Raw genomic sequence first — 22,118 nt, 5'->3', positions numbered from 1 at the left:
TGTTTAATTTTTGGCTGGAGGTTCGGAGGTCCAGATCTTTTATAATTACACATACTAGACATCCAGCCATACTGCACTACTGTACTTTGGGGGCATATTTTTAGCATCATGAGGGTCCCTAAGCAACATATGCTCATACTAGAGACATGTTTGCATAAACATGGGTTTACAAGATTTAAACATCTTTACAGAATAGAATTTACCAATTGTAAAAATGTAAATATGGATCATAGAGACTTTTATTTTTCTATAAAATCTCACATTTCTTATAAAATGCTTTGTTTTACTCTTACATGATTGATAGCCTAGACTATTCTATTCTTTCTTTTTTTTTTTACGCAATTACGTTGCCTAGAAGTGCAAATATATGCAACTGAAAGTAATTTAACACATCCCACTTGGGGTCAAATAATTACACACATATTTTAAAAAAATTTATTACACTGTTTTACAATAGTTCACATTACATAATTATTAAAAAATACACAGTTAAAATTAAAAAACTGTACTTAGGAAAAGAGTTTAGAAGAATCATTGACTGGACTAATAAATTATGAAATAACACTTGAGCACAAGATACATTAGTGACACAAGACTTCAATTACATCTATAATATTGACATTTGCACATAAACAACACAGCACAAAAAATGAAATAAAAGTAGCATGAAAAGTTCTCAGATCAATATAAGTAGTTCTCACATTTTACATTAAAAATGCTTGGTTGATAAATTGTACAAAGGTCTTCTTTCAAAGAATTTTCCATTTAAGTTTAAAGTTAACTCTTTGTCATACAGTCTGCAACTCGAGTTTTTAACAAAATTTTTGTGATTTTATTTTTTGTAAAAAAAATTAGACTGAAACATTTCAATGATGATAAAATGAAAAGTAGTCCAATTGCTTTTCAGAAAGCTAAGGTTGGTAATGATGATTTATGACTTAAGAAAGCTTGCCTTTATTAGTTACCAATGAATAAAACATTTTAAAACACTAAGTAAAAATTAAAAAAAAAAAGATTGTTTTCATGTATAGATATTTACTCAAAATATGTTTTAAAAATATAACTAATAAGAGCCCAAAATTATTAAGCTGAAGCCCTAATTCATATTTTAAGAAAAATATATTTCAGGGTACCCCTTGGCAAAATTTGGCACCATTCCTGTTTACAAGCAATGCCCTCGCAAATAAAATGGCGTAAAAATATAATGCAATAAAACATAATTAAAACATAAAAAAATTACAATAATTCATAATAACTCAATAAACCACATTTTAAATAAAAATAAAAATGGAAATGCATATTATCTAATCTTATTTAGAAATTTCTGTGTCTTCCTATGTGTGGCACACAGTATTCCTTAACAGCATTCAAAAACTATTTTAAATTATTTGAACTAGAATCTGTATATTGCCATTGCCACATAAATTCACAAAAGTAACAATTAAAAATAAACTCTGTAGTGCCACACTCTCGGTGGCATTTCTTTCGAAAATCCCTTTTTATATCTCACAAACCTTTGACAGTGTTAATATGAGTACTGGTTTCTGGATCCTTAACTGTCACTGTATGATTTTCTGAAAGTTTAACAAAGCCATTTAAACCTTTATTTACACACCAGCTAATCAATACTTTCTTTCCCATTTGTTCTAAATTGTACAGAAACTTCAAGTTACCTTACCAGTGGCAGCCATTTTATGGTGTACAGCACAAAATAAATAACATACGTCCTAGCCGACATCCTGTGCAGAAATAAATCCCGAGAAATATTCACCCAAATCGAAAATCAGTGCAATCACACATTGCAAACAATCCCGTCTTGATAGGGTTTTCAAAACATTCACCATAAAACTTATGTTACCATATATGAAACAACAACTTGGCAATAATACAAGGGATACCATAAAATATATACTATCCCATATTTTTTAATGTCACTTTTAAAAATATATAAAAATATCACAAGCATCAATTAGAAATTAAAAAATATTCAAGTTAAAAAAAGTTAAGTATTGGCACTTTTGAAAAGCTAAATAAATAAGTTTTAGGAACTATATATGACTACATTAATCAAATGAAAAAGTTAAAAAAATAACACTAATCTTGTTTCCACATATAACGTCATGAAAAAAACTAATATGCCTAGCTCAAAAATACAAACAGAGTGGAACCTTGAGTACATATCAAGCATATTTTGAGATTACAATATTAATATACACACACTATATTAATATTGTACAGAATACAGAGAAAAAAAGAACTTGCAAAAACTACATCATGTCAATAACTGCCATACGATTTATTTACTGTTCATGGTAAATGATTTTTCTAAATAGAGCAGAGTCAAAAATCATCCATTTGTCAAAATTCATAAAGTGCGTAATTTATTAATTGAACAATGAAAGTTACAACCTTTACATAATTTATAGACCTTATCAAATATATATCTCTTAACACAGGAATTTTAATTGATACTTAAATATAGTAAACAAAAAACAAATCTGAAAGGTTTCAGATTTTATCAGTTGCCCAAAGGGGATTTTTTTTTTTTTTTTTTTTTTTTTTGTGTGTGTGTGTGCTGTCACCAGGCTCACAGTCTACCAGTTTTCAGTTATACTCATTCCTACTAACCCATAATTGTTTTTGGATTTATGCCATATAAAATTGAACAGGAGCATTATAAAAATTTTCAAAGCAGCGTAGCAGAACAGATTTAGGATTCCTGATGCAGGATGCAGTGTTAAGTATGGGCATACATTTTTCTGTTTTTTTTTTTTTTTCCAGTCTTTTCTCAGTGCATCATATGAGTGTTCAGTTTTCTTACTAAGATGGCTTTTTTTTTTTTTTTTTTGTTTGGTTGTTATTAACGTTTTGTGTGTTTACTATATTAACTTATAAGGTATTTTCTCTCTCACTTCCCTAGCATGCCTTCATGGTGTAATGGTAGCATGCTGGGCCGATATTCCAGAGGTCCGTGATTCGATTCCCGGAGAAGTCGATAGCATATTTTTTATCTTTTCTGCTTCCAATTAACCTAATGACTCTACAAGTGGCGCTCGAACTAAAAGGGTTGTGGATGATGATTCTCCGCACCCAGGATTTGGCGACTAGGTCCCCTAAAACCCTAGTCGCCCTTTAAAAAGGGGAGTATATAAGGTATTTTCTCTCCCACTTCCCTAGCGTGCCTTCGTGGTGTAACGGTAGTACGCTGGGCCGGTATTCCAGAGGTCCATGGTTCAATTCCCGGCGAAGACGGTTGCATATTTTTTACCTTTTCTGCTTCCAATTAACCTAATGACTCTACAAACTAAATGTCATGTTCTTAACACTTACACCATATAAATTTCGATCCAACAGCAAAATAACAAAATATTTAAAAACAAGCATATGTTCAGAATTTCTGATAGACTGTCCTGCACATGGGAGATTGATTTTTTTTTATACAGTGTTGCCACCGCTCGCTTTGAAATTATTGAATTAATTAATTAAAAATTCATTAAAGTTTCAAAAAATATGAAATAGATAAAAAACATATTCAAAATCTGGGCTTCCAGGTACCCATGTTTGGGTGAAGGACTACGTTATTAAATTTTTTTTGGACTCTAGATGCCATTGTTTTTTTCACAATGCGAGAAACATTCACATAATCATACAAAGTCTTCATTATTTGATTTCTTTAAACAGGCAATAATATTTGGTGGCAATAATTTGAAAAGTGATACAACATAGCTAAGTTTTTAAAACCAAAATGTTGTTTTGAGCCTAGTATCCCATTTGGGACTAACATCCTATTAAGTTATTATAATATGAATATTATAAGATTGGACTTTATGCTCCAGGGAAAATATAAATTTCAGCCTAGTAAAATAAATACATAACCATGCTTGTATAGAAGGCAATGAAATGCTCATATAAAAGTTTGTTTTATTTTCTTTGGTTGAATGCAATAGAATTTTAGTAAGTTATTTTCCTTGGAATCAGAATTTTTTGTTTCATATTTTCAAGTTCCTTATGTTTCAATAACGTTAGTATTTCAGGAATTTTCTAATATAAAAATGGAATGCATGTTTACCTTTGAATGTTTCATAAGCTGGAATCTATCTTGTTGTTTGCAATTCCAAATCCATTTTGTTCTCAGTTCTTCTTCCATAAGAAAACTAAATACTGCCACCTTCAAGCCATTCTTATAATTTGTTTTGCATGTTTCAATACAGCATATGTGTGGCATAATAAAAAAAAATAAATTAACAAATAAAAAATAGTGAAAAAGTATCTAAAAACCTTCAGATTTTATATTACACTCAAATGGTTTTTTTTAATGTTTTGTATGTTACTTTTATCTATTAACTATCATGTTCACACTTAAATCATAAGATTCAACAGCAATATCACAAAATAATTTAAAATGTTTACCTTTAGATATTCTGATAAACAGTCACGTGCTGCAAATAAAGATTTTTTTTTTTTTCCCATACCATGTTTCCATTGGTCCTTTTCAAATCACCGAGTTTGTTAATTAAAAACTAGTTAAAGTTTTAGAAAATAATATATATATATATATATATATATATAAACAAATTCAAAATTGCAAACGTGGGCTTCCAGGTGCCATTGTTCGGGTGGATGACTACGTTATTCAAAATTTTATGGCTCTAGATATCGTTGTTCTTTTCACAATTCGAGAAATATACACGGATTCATGCATATTCTTCATTATTTAATTTCTTTAAATATAACACAAGACAATACTATTTGGTGGCAATAGTTTGAAAAGTGATACAAGGCATTTAAGCATTTCAACACAAAATACTGTTTCGAGACTAATACACCATTGGGGACTAACATGACTTTTGAAATAAAAAATAAATAATAAATATATCATTAATTGATTATAACACAAAAGCTAGCATTACTTTTCTATTAATAGGACAACAATATATATAACATCTGTATAAGAATCAACAACATATGCAACATCAACTGTACATGAATCATCTGTATATGAAATCGATTAACAATCATCTGTATATGAAAAGCCACAGAATATATTCAAAGCTCTCATTGTTAGGTTCAGATAATCCCTTACCCTGATAAAAATGTCACTGTATATTTTCAAGTACAAACAGAAATTAAGAATAATTTTGCTACTACTTATAGGTATAAAAATATTTTTAAAACTAATTTACATATGCTATATGTTGTTACTTATTGATTAATATGTTTATAATTCTTTATAAAAAGAATCCATGAAATAAAATATTTCATAAATTTGTATTGTAAATACTTTTAGCGATTTATGGGTACTTTTGGTTTAGAGCGATGTCAGTTAAAAATGAATCTAATTTTTTTTCCACCACTTGTTGCCATGTATAAAATTATGAAATAATAATAGAGTTCAAAAGACTAATAAAAATTAGTTCCGTAAAAACAAAACTTTTTTAAATTTCTTAATTCCTAAATAAAGTAAGTTTTTCTTTTTAATTTTTTTAATTTACGATATTCTACACATAAATAAAAAATAACAAAACTAAATTCAATCTAAACAGGTGGCATAAAATTACAATTATCATTCAATATTGGGGAAAAAATTTCAGTTTTTGAATTTAACCACATAAATTCTATCAAATATGACTCTTAACTGGTTGCGAGCAGTGCACAGCCTATGTTTATTTCTCGATTTAGCACTGCCCTACAGTCGCTCCAAAGTTTGGGTATGGTATCCAGTTTCGGGGGTCTACAAAATTATAACTGTGATTTACAGTAAAATGTTCATACCCAGCATTTCTCAATTCCTCTTTCTTATAACCTTTCTAGTAGTCTGAAAATATAATGCTGCCATCTGTGATGTTTCCTGAATAGCAGTTATCAATGCTGCAGGAAAACATTCTTTGCTTTCTCGGCATTAAACCCCCAAATAACCATTGTCCCTTTAAGACGTCCAACGTTGTTTTTTTCTTTTTGTGAAAAGACTTCAGCATAGCTATTCCAATCTTCTCGTATTATGGCTGATTTCTAACAGAAATTAGCAAAACTCAATCGACGTTAATTCAATCCTTTTTTTTTTTTTTCCACAGCAAGAATGTATGTAACAATGCCATATAGGAGCTTTGTTTGAATTAGAAGTTAACTTCGTCAGATGATTTTGAGAACACATCTATTGCTATAATATTTTCCTTTCTCCTGAGAGAATCTTATGACAACCTGTTCATCATTAGGTAACTGCCAAATTGTGTAATCCATCGTACTAAAAAATGGCGAAATCTGGCAAAAAATAACAAGTTATGATATTTCAAGCGCTATCTTGAGCCATGAAATTTCGCGTGTTATTGTAGCATTGTGTTCTTCTAATTTTTTCTTCATTTTTAACTGATGCCGCTATAATGGGATAGTACCGATTTATGTATCTATTAACTAACATATGATTTACTTTCTTAAAATAACAAAATAGTAACAGTCATGTACTGTACATGTAAAATCTGCAGTACTGATATTAAAAGTAGATAAGAGAATACAGCATATATCTACACATAAACTTATATTAAAAAAATTTTAATTTATATTAAAAAATTAAACAGAAGAATGTCAGCAACTTTTTACATTTTAGTGTTCCTGGGTATTATACTAATGCACATCATACTGGAAATGCTTTTTATCAGAAATTACTTCTTGATTTTAAAAGCAAGACATATTGATCTTAACCAGAAATTACTTCTTTTAAAATTCATCGATAAAAATCATATACAATACAAAGTCTTTAATCCGGACGTCCATAATCTGTAATGATCTATAATCCGGACCTCACAGCTACAAATTTTCTTCACGTGCATAGCGTTTATGCATGCACGTTTAATGTATACCGGATGGTATAAAATAGACTAAAATTATCTATTTCAGTTAATGTTGCAGATTGGGTTGTTCCTTAATCTTCTAATTGGATCTGTCTTATTAATTTTTCAGACTGTTAGAGCAATTTTATAAAAAGTAAGCTTAACTTTCAATTATGTCAAAAAGAGTTTCCGATTCTGGAGCTGCCAAAGGATCTACAAAGCGAAAGCATGTTTCGATGTCCATCAAACAAAAAGTGGAATTGCTGCAAAAAATGGATAAAAGCATGAAGAAAGTGACAGAGAGGTTAGTGAAAACGAAAAAATTTCGATGGACAAGTTAGTCAGAATTCTCGGCACAGCAATTACAGGACTTGAACAGCGGAACTTAGTAACTGAACAAGAATTTACGCCTGTTTATAGAATTAAAGAGAAAGTGTTAGCACATAAAACGAAGCAACTTAAACAACTTACGTTAAGAGAAATGTTTAATAAAGTAAACAAATAAATATTAAGCTTTTTTTTGTAAATTATGATACCCTTTAGATCATAACTGCTCTTTATTTCATAAATTATGGTTTCATATTTTTAATTGTATAATTTCTGCATGCCATCTTACCAGATTTAAATTCATGATCTATAATTAGGAATCGCCAAAGTCCCAAAGAGTCCGGATTAAAGACTTTGTACTGTATTATCTCACTTTTTGAAATGATGGGAAATGTCTAAAAATCAAATATGACAATCTGTGATGTTTTCAAAATAATTTTAATTATGGAATATAAAAAATAGGAGCTTTCAAAACACATAAAAACTGTTTAAAATATTTTAAAAACAAGCTCATTTTACAAAGTGTAAAAAGGTTTGTCACTTCCATGTCTAAGCACCAAGCACAAATGGGATGATGAGTGCATTAATTCAAAACACACAAGCTCATTTTAATTCATGCAAAAAAAGTGTCACATTGGTGTTTATTTAAGCACCAAGCACAAACGGATGATCTAAGTAAACGTGCTTAAAAACACTCTTCTAAAAAATATAATACTGATTAAGTAGGTAAAGGTTTTTTGCTGAAAATGCATCAGTTCGTAGTGTGGGAAACTTATTTTATAAAATTAATGGAAATGTGTCCTCAGTGTATGCCTCTATCTAAAAGGGATTTAGGTAATAAATTATTAGATGATATATGCACAGGCTTGGTACTCGGATTTTCACTACTACACTGCGACTTCTAAATTTCTACCATCCAGGTTTTTCCTATCTCCTAAAAGTTTTGCCTGCAGTGGGAATGCACTGGCCTTGTACATAAAAACAATACACACAGACATGCAGTAATATTTTAGTTAACAAAACTGCAAGTACGATATTAAGCAGTCGATCTTCTTGCTCTTTTCCAAATTGAGGCATATGAGACAGTAAAAAGTCACCTGAGTGATGGAATCAATAACTCTAGTGAAAGAATATATAGTGCAATGAACTGGATATAATTAAAATTTACAGGAAGAACCAAAAGAACATTTGGAATTGTACATAATAGACTGAGAAATCAGGAGTTGAAAATGCAGCAAACTTTTTTTTTTTTTTTTTCTGTTTAAAGTACTGAATGAAAAAAATATATATGTAGATTTTAGAAAAAAGTGTCATTCTAATCATTATACAGTAATATCCCGACCTGGGTAATTGTTTCTTTTTTTTATTTTTTTATTTTAAGCATTTATACTTGTAATTAATTTGTATTTGAAATTGTCAGCTGTTCAGAAAATGCTATTAATAAGTTACGCTAAATGGTCCAAAACTCAACACTCTTCTTAAAAAGCTCCATTTTGAGCTATAACTTTCTTCACATATATAATATATAATGCAACTGTTCTGCCTTTACATATACAGTATAGTCACCCTTTCATTCTGTGTATTATAAAAAATGAAAAATATAATATGATTATTTATTTCATGTTTTACAATTGCTCTATTTCATATAGCACATTTAGTCTTAGTTTAATAATATTTCATATCCATATGCATGAAAACTATATTTGGTTCTTTTCGGTTACCAGCTAGAAGTGTTATGTTCTTGACATATTTCTTAGCAAGCACACAGCAATAGCTCACCCATATAAGCACAGGCTGCACACATAAATTTAAAAGCTTTAATAAGTATCATTACTGAACAGCATGTAATGACTAAAAATGTAAATATTGACCAGCCAGATGTTTTTTTTTTTTTTTTTTTTTTCATTTTTTGGACATAAAGTTTTGCATTTCTTATAAAATGCTTTGTTTTGCTATTTATAGCAGAATACCAGTTCACAAAGCAATTAATAACAACAGTAATCATAATACATTACTGGCCATTCAAAGTGCAACATTACAGAATGCAGGAAGGGAAAACAGTTATTATATAGGCTAGAATTCCAAGTTACTATCTCACCTAGTCATCACAAATAAATGCTGTATAGAGAGAAAAATATGCAGTATGCACTTAAAATATTATGACTAATTGCAAAACTTACTCAGATGAGATTCTACACAGGTCACAGATGGAAAAGATTCTGTTTTGTACCAAATGAGCATATATTCATGTACATAAGTATACATTTATATTCAGACTTTACAATCATAAGGGTTTTCTGTTGTGTGAATACACAAGTGCTTGATTAACCCTTTCGAGCACGCTACTCTTTAAAATTGGAATTTTTCCAAAAATATTTGTAGGCAGTCTATTTAGGCCTAGGAGAGTATGCAGGTATAATTTTACAAAGATTTCACAAACTGTTATCATTTTGTGGGTGTGTCTGAAGCGAACAGAGGCACATGAGCTACGATAGGTGACCATTGCTACGAAGCACATATTACAGTAAAATACTTGGTCTATGACTTAAAAACAGTAGAATCTGATCTCTGTAGCAGATTTAGCATAACCCAGGGTGCACCATGGGTGGCCTGCTACTCTACTCCCCCCCCCAAAAAAAAACGGGAAAAAAAGGAAACTCTCATTGCTTCGGCAATGCTGAGGCCTCTCAGCCATTTACACAATTTAAAAATTTATAAGAAAAATAATTAAATTATTATAGCATTTACAATTAATTATTGTGTAGAAAAAATAATTATTAAATATATACAGATAAAAATCTACAGAAGTCAAAACTAAGCAAAGTACGCACAATGAAAGCAAGAGAAAACAAAGTGCCTGCTTTCGCTGAAAATCAAATAGCTAAGTGAAAACAAAACACTGGGAATCTTCAAAAACAAAAACAGAAAAGAATAAAAACAAATATAAATAAATCTGCGCTTTCAGCCTCCCCCGTGTTTGAAGCACGAGACCAGATTCTGTGACTCACTCCCATGTGACAGGCACTACCAGTACAGTGCGTTCAGTCCGAACACACCATACATTGAAGGCTTCACTATATGCAATATTTCAAAGATAAAACTTAAAAGTAATACAGAATAGGCAGATTAGCATATGATCAACAAAATTATATAAAGATTTTTTTCATTGATATTCTTTATATTAAAAAAAATCTGAAACATTTCTTTGAAAAGTCAGTGTCTTTAAAAACAGAATATATCTCAAAATTAATGATTTGCTTGCATTTTGCTGCCATCTATTATTCATAAAAGAGATTAAAAGTAACCATTAGTGTAGTTTTCGTGATATTTATCGATTATTTTCAGTGTCTAAAGAGGGAATATTTTTGTTGTGTTCACACTGAACACACTGCACCGAAAAGGGTTAAAGCACCGTTTTCTTTAAATAACTCATTACATACCTCAAACAAATGAGATTTCATTTCAGTACAATAAAGCACAGACACACTTAACTATCTTGTTTAAATGATTTCCTGCATACGCAGGACCCAGAACTAGGTATTTTGGCACTCAGTGCAATATCTGCAATTCTCAGAGTTTTTCACTCAGTACCTCTCTAAATTCAATAACTTCTGCCACTTGTATATCTACACCAGTTGTACCACCTCTGGTGCTGGTCCTGTGTATAACTCACATAAATAAGGTTTCTGTTCAATTTGAAGAAGCATATGCTGATTGTAGTTACTTTTTGACAAAATGACATATTACATATCTTCCACACATGAAGCTATTTTACTGGGAAAATGGCTTATAACATTCTTAATAACTCCTCACACCAATCTGAATCACTTGCACCAGGTTTCTCAGTGTGAGTAAGAACATGCTTATCTAAATGAGCCTTACGATTGAACCCTCGTTCACATACATTACACACATGAGGTTTTTCTGCATTGTGAACCAAAGCATGCTGTTTTAAATGACCTTTCTTGGTAAATTCCTTGTTACATACCTCACATACATACGGCTTCTCTCCTGTATGAGAAAACATATGCAGTTTTAAATCAGTTTTTCGTCTAAATGACTCAAAACATACTTCACACACATGAACTGTGTGTGCATTATCCCTATGTATGTTTAAGTAACTCTCTTGACTGAATGATCGTTGACATACTTTACAAACATAAGGATTGTCTTCTGTGTGAACAATGACATGCTCAATTAAAAGACTTTCATTTGCAAATGATTTACTACACACATCACACATAAAAAGTTCATTTGATGTCTCTTCTGGGCGATTACACATGTGACGCTTTAAATCAGATTTTCTTCTGAATGACACGTCACATACCTCACACATATGACGTTTTTCTGTGTGAATACGCATATGTGAATTTAAAGTACCCTTTTGACTGAACGATACTTTACATACATTACAAGTATGAGGTTTTTCTCCTGTGTGAGTAAGATAATGTTCCTTTAAACGATGCTTTATTGCAAATGACTTGCTACACAGCTCACACTTATAAGGTTTTTCTTCTGTGTGAGTGAACATGTGGTTATTTATATCTGCTTTTCGTAAAAATGACTTGCTACATACCTCACACACATAATTTTTCTCTTCTGTATGTAAAAGCATATGCATTCTTAAACCAGACCTATCAGTAAATGATTTATTACAAACTTCACATGTATGAGGTTTTTCTCCTTTGTGAATAAGAGAATGTTTCTTTAAATCTCCACTTCGTTTAAATGATTTGCTACATACCTCACATACATGAGGTCTTTCTTCTCTGTGTGTAAGCATATGCTCATTTAACTGACGCTTTTGACAAAATGATTTATTACACACTTCACATGTATGAGGTTTTACTCCTGAGTGAATAAAAGAATGTTGCTTTAAATCTGTACTTCGTTTAAATGACTTGTTACATACCTTACACACATGGAGTCTTTCTTCTGCATGTGTAAACATATGCTTATTTAACTGGCGCTTTTGACAAAATGATTTGTTACACACTTCACACGTATGAGGTTTTTCTCCTGTGTGAATACGAATATGTACCTTTAATTCACTCTTTTTTGCAAACGACTTGTTACAGTCCTCACACTCATGAGGTTTTTCTCCTGTGTGGATAAACATATGGTACTTTAAATCAGTGTTTCGTTTAAACGACTTGTCACATACGTCACATGTATAAGATTTCTTTCCCCCCATTCTACTGAATGACCTAATACAAAGAAGATTGATATTTTGTTAGTGAAACTCCACTTTATAAATTACCTGTTAATTTTCATACAAACAAGATGTTTACCTCCTGTGTGAAAATGCGTGTGTTGCTGTTTAAGCACCGCATTATTTTCTTTACTGCGTGAAGATATATATTTATGTTTAAACTACTATCGAGTCCAAAACTGCTACATGTATACATGAGTATAATCTTCTTTTGGATATATATAAATACCTGTTTCGATTCGAAATTCTAACTTCCTTTAATATCCGATTTATTTTAACTTCATAAGAGACTAATGAGAGTACCAAGCACACAGAGACTAATGAGGCTATTTATACGCATCGTTACACCTTAACAATGAACAACATTCAAAATAGGCATTTGCTTCGGCAGTACATATAATAAAACAATCAATATAGCGCGTAGACGTTTTTTGGCTATACTTCGTGCCAAAGAAAGTCTATGTACATATTCTTCGCTTCATGCTAAGAACTTTGCCGAAGACGACATTCCAAACAAAAACTGAGTTGCCAGATTCATTGATTAAATAATATGAAACAGAAAGTGCTAAACTTTTAATTCAAGTGGCGACATCCCCTCAATATTGCAAGGAAACTTTCCTTAAATCAATGCATGAAAGAAGACAAAAATTTACATACATAGTAGTTATTCTTACAAAAACGATAGAGCTTATTTTAAAACATAAAACTTAAACAGAGTTGAGTTGTAGCTGGTATTACTCAAACAACCTCCCACCTTGCAATTTTTAGGATACCTATAAATTGTTATAAATCAATTTTTAACACGTCGACCAGCTCTAGTAGCAAAATGTGGGACTTTGGGTTATGAATCATCATCTTCACTGGAATCTGAATCATTAGCTGCAGGGCGAGAGACATCTTCGTAGAGGCACTTTCATACCTTCGAGCATCTTTGGAAATGAATGATAACTTTTCCAAACTGGTGATTTTTAACGGATAAAGTATTTGAGACTCTTAAAGATTCTTCTCGGATATTACCTTTATGAATCAACATTGCTAAATACTCATTCCGAAATATTATTCTTAAATCCTGCCTTAATTTGTGTACAAAACGGAATCTTAATATTTAGGCTTTTACTGTCGATTTCGTCTAAATCAGTTGTTTCACTGCTAGGAATACTTTGTAAGAAAGATTCTAATCATGCGCTTCCACCATCCTCCCCACTAGGCGGCTGTTTGAGGGTTAAAATTCCATTTGATTTTCTTGATAGTGAAAACGACATGATCTTCTCCCAATCTAAATTTTTTAGAGCATTGCTTGAACCAATGAAGTTTGTACCGTTGTCAGTGTAGACTATATTTACTCTACCTCTTCCAGCAAAGAATCTTCTTAAAGCCATAATAAAAACTTCCGTAATACAGTTGTCCACATAAAAAGATTCTTTGAGTCGACAAGCTGTTTGCTTCCTTTCATCCAAAGCTTTCTCTATATGGTAAGCTATAGCTGCTTCTAGTAAAAATGAACTAGGAGAAGCACCAATCACTTTACAATGTCAGAGAGTGACTTTTTCTTCTCGTCTTGAGAAATCCTTTTACCACAAAAATTAAAAATATTCCCTATCCTCTGGATTCAAGCTGATTTATAAAAATGCTTTTTTTGATATCTGATGTTACGTCAATTACGTTATTCCGAAACTGCATTATCAATCTGGGTACAAATTCTAATAAATTTGGCCCTTTTTCTAAACAATTATTCAAGGATTGGATTGGATTATTTAATTATGGCAAAGCACACGAGGGCTATCTGCCTAAAGGGAGGGATGCCTTCGTGGACGACTTTCTAAGGGAAACTGGCTCGTATACACGTTACACATGGGGAAAACCACGAAAACGCCCATACAGCCAGCCCGTTCACGGGATTCGAACCTCAGACCGAACTACTAGTGTTCAGCGTCTTTGCCGCTCGGCCGCTGGTGGGCCAATTATTCAAAAAATTTTCTTTGGAATCTTTCGTCGACGAATCAAAAACCGTACGAATTTTTGTTGTTGTTACATCAGTTTTTATCACAGGATGATGTGGTAAATAATGTCCCTTTTTCTCGACTTTATCTACAATTTCAATAATTCCATTCCGAATCCACTCATTAAACACACCATCATATTCTCTTAAATGTCCAGATCTTATGAGATTTTTTGTAGTTGACATTAACTGTTTAGTGGCTAATTCTTTATTCGTTTCTAACTGAGCACGTACACTTTTCCATGGCAAACATATTTCATATCTTTTGTCTTTGTTTTTTTAATAGTTTTACGGAAAAAATCTACTGTTTCTTCATCGGTTACCTGGCTTAACTTTACTTCTGCAGAACATCTTATACCGATGACATCTAGGCTCCATAATTCCGGCAAATCTAAATTATTAGCATATACAATACTCTCCAAAGATTTTGAGTAGTTTCTTTGTTTACCTTGAAGCGTCCATCCAAATTTTGTTTTAATAGCTACCAAATTATTAGCAATGGGCTGAATTCTCCGCATTTCACTGGCTTATTCACAAAGCCTACAGACCGTTTCTTCTGCTGTTTGCTCCGATTGGTTAAAAGAGGAAGGGTTACAGAATCTAGTGCTTGGCGACTTTTGATTCATCGCCTTTACAATTTGTATCTGAGCGTCGTGTACCAAAAAGTGAGCATAACCCCCGGAGAAACCGCAGCCCAGTGGTAACGAGCGCGAGAATAATTCCCAGATTTCTAGGTGGCCGGTTCTATCCCCGCTCGTAGCTTTTATAAACTCTGCTTTATACGGATTTATTTTTATTTTAACTTTATTGAATGACTTTGTCATTATTTGTCTTTTCTCATTCGGGTACGGTGTTAAAAATTAAACGCCTTTATTTTCTCTATTTTTGTTAATGTTGATTTTTCTTATTTTTATTTACTGGTTTGTACTCTTTGTAGTAGGTACCAGTAAGCAAGATTACGATCCAAGATCCCGAAAAGCGTTTCAATAGATATAGCGCATAATGGAATAAAATATAATTTTAGTTATACTTACTCGTAAAAAGAATAGGTATTCGACACCCTTAAATGTTTACTGAATGTTTTCATTAGGTTAATTTTTTAATATTTCTTTATTTGTATAAATTAATGCGCTATGAAAATTTATACAACAGACTCTTCCTAAGTGAAATAACGAAAAAGTGCATATGCTGTCTCGATATAAACACCTTTTCTTGTAAAACAATTACGTACTTTTAGAAGTTTAAATTCAAATACAAATAAACTATTAATAAGATCAGTAGGTTATTTAAGATATATTCCACACAATTCCTCTAAGCTTTCATTCATAAACTAAAAAAATATTGAATGAAATAAACGCTGTTTCCGTTTGTTTGCTGTTAATTACCACTCCTACAGGGCGATAACTCGCCATTCCAAATATGACCGCCAAGCAGATGTTTCCTCCAATGAAGAGCACGTAGCGAAATTGTCTGTAGGCTTTGTGAATATGCATTTCACTGCCCCCTAAAAGTCCATGACTCATCAATTCTTGACCTACAGGTTTCAATTCTAATTTCTGCGCATTATCCTTTCGTATGAAAGACCTCTGAGCACCAGTATCAAATAATCCGCGAACAATTCCGGACCTGTCATCATTGATGATTTTCACCAATACAGTTAACAATAATGTTGAGAAATTTTTCGTCACTCCCAAAAGAACCTATGCATCCGATTCAGACTGTTTGTCTTGTTTTAATGGATTTATATTTGGACAAGTAATGCTATGGTGTTTTTTCTTGCTTTATTCTAAATAAGCTTTGCAGATCTTAGAATTATTGCCTGATTTCAAACAGACGAAACAAGTCCCCCTTTTCGCCTCCAATGACATCTTGACAGCCTTAAAGCATTCTAAAGTATTATGAAACGACTTATTACAAAATAAACAATGTTTGCCATTTTCCTCAGTTCTTTGCTTTTCATTAGATATGTGGAGAACTCTTTATTATTATTATTTGTCCGCTGCCCCGAGAGAGGGCGCTAGCAGCTTTCTTCCTCTTCCTCTCTGGAGAAAAATTCGAACTGGTTACTCGGTTCCTGGCTGCCGTCGGTGAAGCACGCACTCACCTCTCTTTCCCTCCGTGATGTTATCGTAGCTGTAATATGACTTTCTTGATTTTTACTCATGCGGACTTGCGAACTGAAAAATGCTCATCTTGTAACTACATGCAGTGTGATTGTGTATAAGTGAATATATGTTAAAATATATATCATCCTAGAATTAAATATAAATGTTAATATTACCGAGTCAGATTTTGTTAGCATTCAACGTGCAATCAAAAATGGCATCCATTAACAACAGCCATAAATGGTGACTCGTCAAGTTAGTGAACACGTGCCTCCTGTAACCTGTTTGCATCCTCAAGTTCTGTGATTATAGTGTGCTATGAAGTGAAAATTATTTCTGTTCATGCAAACTACTAGCGTAATCCATCATTATTTTCGTGTCATCAGCAATATAGTGTGAAAAACAGTTGCGCCTGCTTAACAACGTGCTTGTGAATTATCATGTGTCTCATGCAAATCGTCAAAGTGCTTTGAAGTGATTCCCATATAAATCGTACAACGTGGTTACATATCATAAAATAAGTTTTTTCGGAATATTTTTTCTATAAGTGAATTGTGTTGTGCTGAATCTGCTGCTGACTGAGCAAATATTTCTCGTATAATTCGGAGGTAAGCCACGCAAATTCTTAGTATTACTTATGCTTATATTCCGATAGCTTACCTGCAAAAGTGTTTCTCTCACGTTAATGTTTACATTAACTTTATTTACTTTGAACTAGTGTCGTATGTGAACTTATTAGTGACTGATTATTGTGTATTTATTTGTGTCATATTGGCAATATATATTTGTTTTTGTGAATCATGGCTCCACCACAACCCATCGCAGACGATCTTAATATTTCACGTGTTTCCGTCAAACCTCCCCCATTTTGGAAGGTCAACCCTACTTTGTGGTTTGCACAACTAGAGGCCCAGTTTGATATCGCCGGAATCACTGTTGACTCCACGAAATTCAATCATGTGATATCTGCAATCGAATCTGATATTCTCAATAGCGTTTGTGATATCGTTTTACACCCACCTGTGACTGGCAAATATGATACACTAAAAACACGCTTAATTGAATTGCATTCTGAAAGTGAGGAGTCAAAGATACGTACACTTCTTCAAGGGCTAGAACTTGGCCATCAACGCCCATCACAATTACTTTGCCGTATGCGAAACCTCGCTGGAGAGACCATTGGAGGGCCTTTGTTGAAATCCCTATGGATATCTCGTCTTCCGCAAAATACACAAAGTATTCTTGCTGCCTTAAGTGATGATCTTCCAAAACTAGCAGTTGTAGCTGATAAAATTACAGATCTCACAACTCTCCCGCACATAAATAGTGCTGCTACGGCATCTACCTCTCCCATTGAACAGCAAGTTGCAAAGCTGACAAAGCAGGTAAATGAACTTTCGCTAGCCCTCAAAAACAGCCGTGAGCGTTCCTATGAACGAAGAGACTATTCCAAACGCAACAGTAGGCGTAATAGATCTAGTGGACGCTATCGACAGTATAAAGAACTGTGCAACAACATCTGTTTCTACCATACTAATTTTGGTTCCAAGGCACGAAAATGTGTTTCTCCGTGCAATTTCCGGCAATCGGAAAACTAGATGGGCGATCGCTTGCCGGCCAACGTTGCGACCGCCACATCAATCGAATTCTTTTGGCCGATTCATCCTCAAAGCTGACTTTTTTAATTGACACCGGAGCCGATTTATCTGTCATTCCCAAGAGTTAAAGTCAGCATGCCAAAGTACCAGCTGCATTGGAACTCTTTGCCGCTAACGGCACTAAAATTGCAACGTATGGCACCAAACTTTTGACCATCAATTTAAACTTACGTCGCTCATTTACTTGGCCTTTTATCCTGGCAGACGTCAATCAACCCATCATAGGTGTTGACTTTCTCACAAAGTTCAACTTACTCATAGACGTTAAAAACAACCGTTTAATTGATGGACAAACAAAACTATATTCTTGCGGTAGACTTCCTAATGTGAACCCGCTCAGTACTAGCATTCATATTTTGATGGGTAACTCAAAATTCGACAAAATTCTTGCCGATTACCCTAGCTTGACGAATCCTTCGCAAACTTTTGAGAGGCCACCAATGTCAACGATTTTCCATCACATTGAAACTAAAGGACCTCCTATTTTCTCCAAACCTAGAAGATTATCTCCAGAATTACTTCAAGCTGCACGTCAAGAGTTTGATTTTCTCCTATCAAAAGGCATCATTCAGCCTTCAAAACGTCCTTGGGCAAGCCCCCTGCACATGGTTCGTAAGGCTAATGGCGACCGTGCGGGGATTATCGTCGCTTAAATGCCGTTACAATTCCGGATCGCTATCCCGTACCCCATATTCAGGATTGCACTCAAATGTTTTCAGGAAAAAACATATTCTCAACACTTGATTTAGCACGTGCGTATCATCAAATTCCTGTTAACCCTGCAGACATTCCGAAAACTGCCGTCACACTCCCTTTTGGTCTTTTTGAATTTTTGGCTATGCCGTTTGGTTTACGAAATTCATGCCAAACTTTCCAACGTTTTATACATGAAGTTTTATTTGGATTGGATTTTTGCATCCCTTATTTTGACGATATCCTTATTGCATCGACTAGCGAAGAAGAGCACATCCGTCATCTTCGTCAAGTGTTTGATCGTTTGAATAAACATGGTTTGACATTAAACCCTAACAAATGTGTACTCGGAAAACCATCTGTTTCATTTTTAGGTTGCCTCATTGCTGCCTCAGGTGTAAAACCCCTGCCTGAGAAAACAAAAGCAATTGCCGACTTCCCAAAACCTACCACTATTGTCGAGCTCAGACTTTTTTAGCCATGATAAACTTTTATCGCCGCTTCTTACCAAAGGCAGCCGAGACCCAAGCTTCACTGAATGAACTCTTAAAAGACTCACGTAAAAATGATAAACGCCCTATTTCTTGGAACGACGAACTTAATCATTCAATCAGGCATTTGAAAAATGTAAACACGACCTTAGTAATGCTGCAACTCTCTCCTATCACGCTCCTAACCAAAAGCTGAGTGTTATGGTCAACGCTTCTGACATTTCCATCGGAGCTGTCTTAAACGTTCGGCATTCTAATGACTACCAGCCGCTAGGATTTTTCTCACGTAAGCTGTCCCCTACAGAACAAAAATACAGCACGTATGACAGAGAATTATTAGCTATTTACGCAGCTATTAAGTATTTCAGGCATAATTTTGAAGGTCAACACTTCACTATATTTACTGATCACCGACCTCTAACTTATGCATTCACATCAAAATCAAATTCTGCTTCCCCGAGACAAATTCGGCATTTAAATTATATAGCTCAATTCAGCACTGATATTCAGCATATATCAGGTTCCAGCAATGTCGTCGCGAATACTCTCTCACGTATTCAGGGCATCGATGCCAATGCACCACTGGATTTCACGCTTATTGCTCACTCGCAAACCACTGATGAGGAGTTAAAACGTCTGAATGAAGACCCAAACTGCTCGCTGAAATTCCAGTCATTACAACTTACTCGGGACCTCCAACTATTGTGCGATACCTCCAACAACAGACCGCGACCTTATGTACCACTTGAGTTCAGGAAAAAAGTTTTTGACTGCTTTCACAACCTATCGCACCCAGGTATCCGGGCTTCCAAAAAGCTCATACAAGAAAGATTCGTTTGGCCATCCATGCTAAAGAACATTGCCAACTGGACTCGTTCCTGCATCATGTGCCAACGTTCAAAAGTTACCCGGCACACACATAGCCGTTTGGAAAAAATTGCGATGCCATCCGAACGATTCGACCATGTCCATATAGACATCGTCGGTCCTCTGCAACCATCTGACGGTTATCGATATCTACTCACCTGCACTGCCAGATTTACTCGTTGGCCTGAAGCTTTTCCCATTCAGGACATCTCTGCTGACTCTGTGGCTCGACAATTCATCACCGGTTGGATTGCACGATTTGGTGTACCATCAGTTGTGACTACTGATCAAGGTCGACAATTCCAGTTACACCTTTTCGCTTCTCTGACATCTATGCTTGGAATACGCCGAATTCGCACTTCACCATACCATCCTTCCGCCAACGGCTTAGTGGAACGCTTACATCACGACCTGAAAGCAGCCCTGAAGTGCCGTAATGACACCCGTTGGACTACTTCACTTCCTCTTGTGCTTCTTGATTTGCGTTCTTCTTTCAAGCAAGACCTCGCAGGTACATCCGCTGAACTTGTCTACAGCACACCCCCTTCGATTACCATCTGAGTTCTTTCAGTCATCCTCTGCTCCAGTCGATCCAGCATCCTTTGTCCAGACTTTCCGAGAGGCGATGAAGGAGCTGTCTCCGACTCCTACTTCGTGCCACAACAAATCTGCCTTTTTCGTGCAACCCGCACTGAGCAGTTGCACTCACGTGTTTGTGCGAAACGACGCGGTCAAACCACCACTCACTCCTCCATACGATGGACCCTTCAAGGTCTGTGCACGTAACAATAAGCATTTCACCGTTCTCGTGCGCGACAAGGAAACCGTCCTGAGCATAGATCGTCTGAAGCCTGCTTTCTTCGAAGCTTCAAACACTCAGGTTCCTGTGACCAGCGATCCTCCTGACGCCCCGGATCCAACTGCTAATCCGGATACTCCTCCTTCGACCGACCTTACGCTTCCTCCCAGTGCTCCACCAGTCGTCACACGATCGGGAAGACGTGTGCGCTTCAACACCAGATATTTGTGAACTGATTTATTTCATCGTATCTTTGGTACTCGGGGGGGGGGGAACACTGTGGAGAACTCTTTATTATTAATATTTGTCCGCTGCCCCGAGAGAGGGCGCTACCAGCTTTCTTCCTCTTCCTCTCTGGAGAAAAATTCGAACTGGTTACTTGGTTCCTGGCTGCCGTCGGTGAAGCACGCACTCACCTCTCTTTCCCTCCGTGATGTTATCGTAGCTGTAATATGACTTTCTTGATTTTTACTCATGCGGACTTGCGAACTGAAAAATGCTCATCTTGTAACTACATGCAATGTGATTGTGTATAAGTGAATATATGTTAAAATATATATCATCCTAGAATTAAATATAAATGTTAATAGTACCGAGTCAGATTTTGTTAACATTCAACGTGCAATCAAAAATGGCATCCATTAACAACAGCCATAGATACTATACAAGTTGCAGTGGGAAGTTTTTCTTTCGCTTTAAATTTTTCAAATTGATCATTTGCAAACCCTGATTGAGCAAGTTGTAACCGCTCTTCACTTTCGACTTCCAAACGAAGAAATTCTAATAAATTTCCTAACATGTTCATCTTGTCTTTATTTTCTACACGGTTATGTGTGCGCTCCCACTCCTTGAACTTCTGGCAGAGGTGATTCTACTAAAGGATATAACATCGCTTCATATTTTTCAGACGTTACGCCTAATGCTAATAGACGGCTAATGCTAATAAGACGTCTAATGCTCGCAGCTGAGCCTCTAATTTATCATGAAGAATCCGCATAGTAAAATTTTCGCTACTTTTCGCTTGCGTTAAAACTAGATTTAGAAGTTCACGAACATAAATTTGAATGAATAGTTCTTCTCTAGCAAAACGAGATTTCAGTCGTTCAATAGCATTATACTAGTTTTCGCCAAATGGTGAAAAAC

At 34.4% G+C, this 22,118-nt stretch overlaps 2 protein-coding genes across 2 annotated transcripts; one reads left to right on the top strand and one right to left on the bottom strand.

The window, feature by feature from the left end:
* Window positions 1-421: 421 nt before the first annotated feature.
* LOC118200758 (uncharacterized) lies at window positions 422-13,042 on the bottom strand. Its single transcript, XM_035372726.2, has one exon. The coding sequence runs from the start codon at window positions 12,343-12,345 to the stop codon at window positions 10,939-10,941; it is 1,407 nt and encodes a 468-aa protein (XP_035228617.1). The 5' UTR covers window positions 12,346-13,042; the 3' UTR covers window positions 422-10,938.
* Window positions 13,043-17,267: 4,225 nt separating this feature from the next.
* Window positions 17,268-18,065, top strand: LOC118200760 (uncharacterized). The gene has a single exon (XM_035372729.1). It carries the CDS (start codon window positions 17,268-17,270, stop codon window positions 18,063-18,065), a length of 798 nt encoding a protein of 265 aa, XP_035228620.1.
* Window positions 18,066-22,118: the final 4,053 nt, after the last annotated feature.

The sequence above is a fragment of the Stegodyphus dumicola genome, chromosome 3, assembly GCF_044657685.1.
Source record: "Stegodyphus dumicola isolate Sdum_Otavi_A_Nest chromosome 3, ASM4465768v1".
Lineage (NCBI taxonomy): Eukaryota > Metazoa > Arthropoda > Arachnida > Araneae > Eresidae > Stegodyphus > Stegodyphus dumicola.
Note: the sequence above shows the minus strand (reverse complement) of the source record. Positions and strands in the feature narration are given on the sequence as shown.

Bases quoted from the DNA above. Each gene is read 5' to 3' on its own strand.
- LOC118200758 (XM_035372726.2), bottom strand. From the start codon at position 12,345: ATGGGGGGAAAGAAATCTTATACATGTGACGTATGTGACAAGTCGTTT.
- LOC118200760 (XM_035372729.1), top strand. From the start codon at position 17,268: ATGGCTCCACCACAACCCATCGCAGACGATCTTAATATTTCACGTGTT.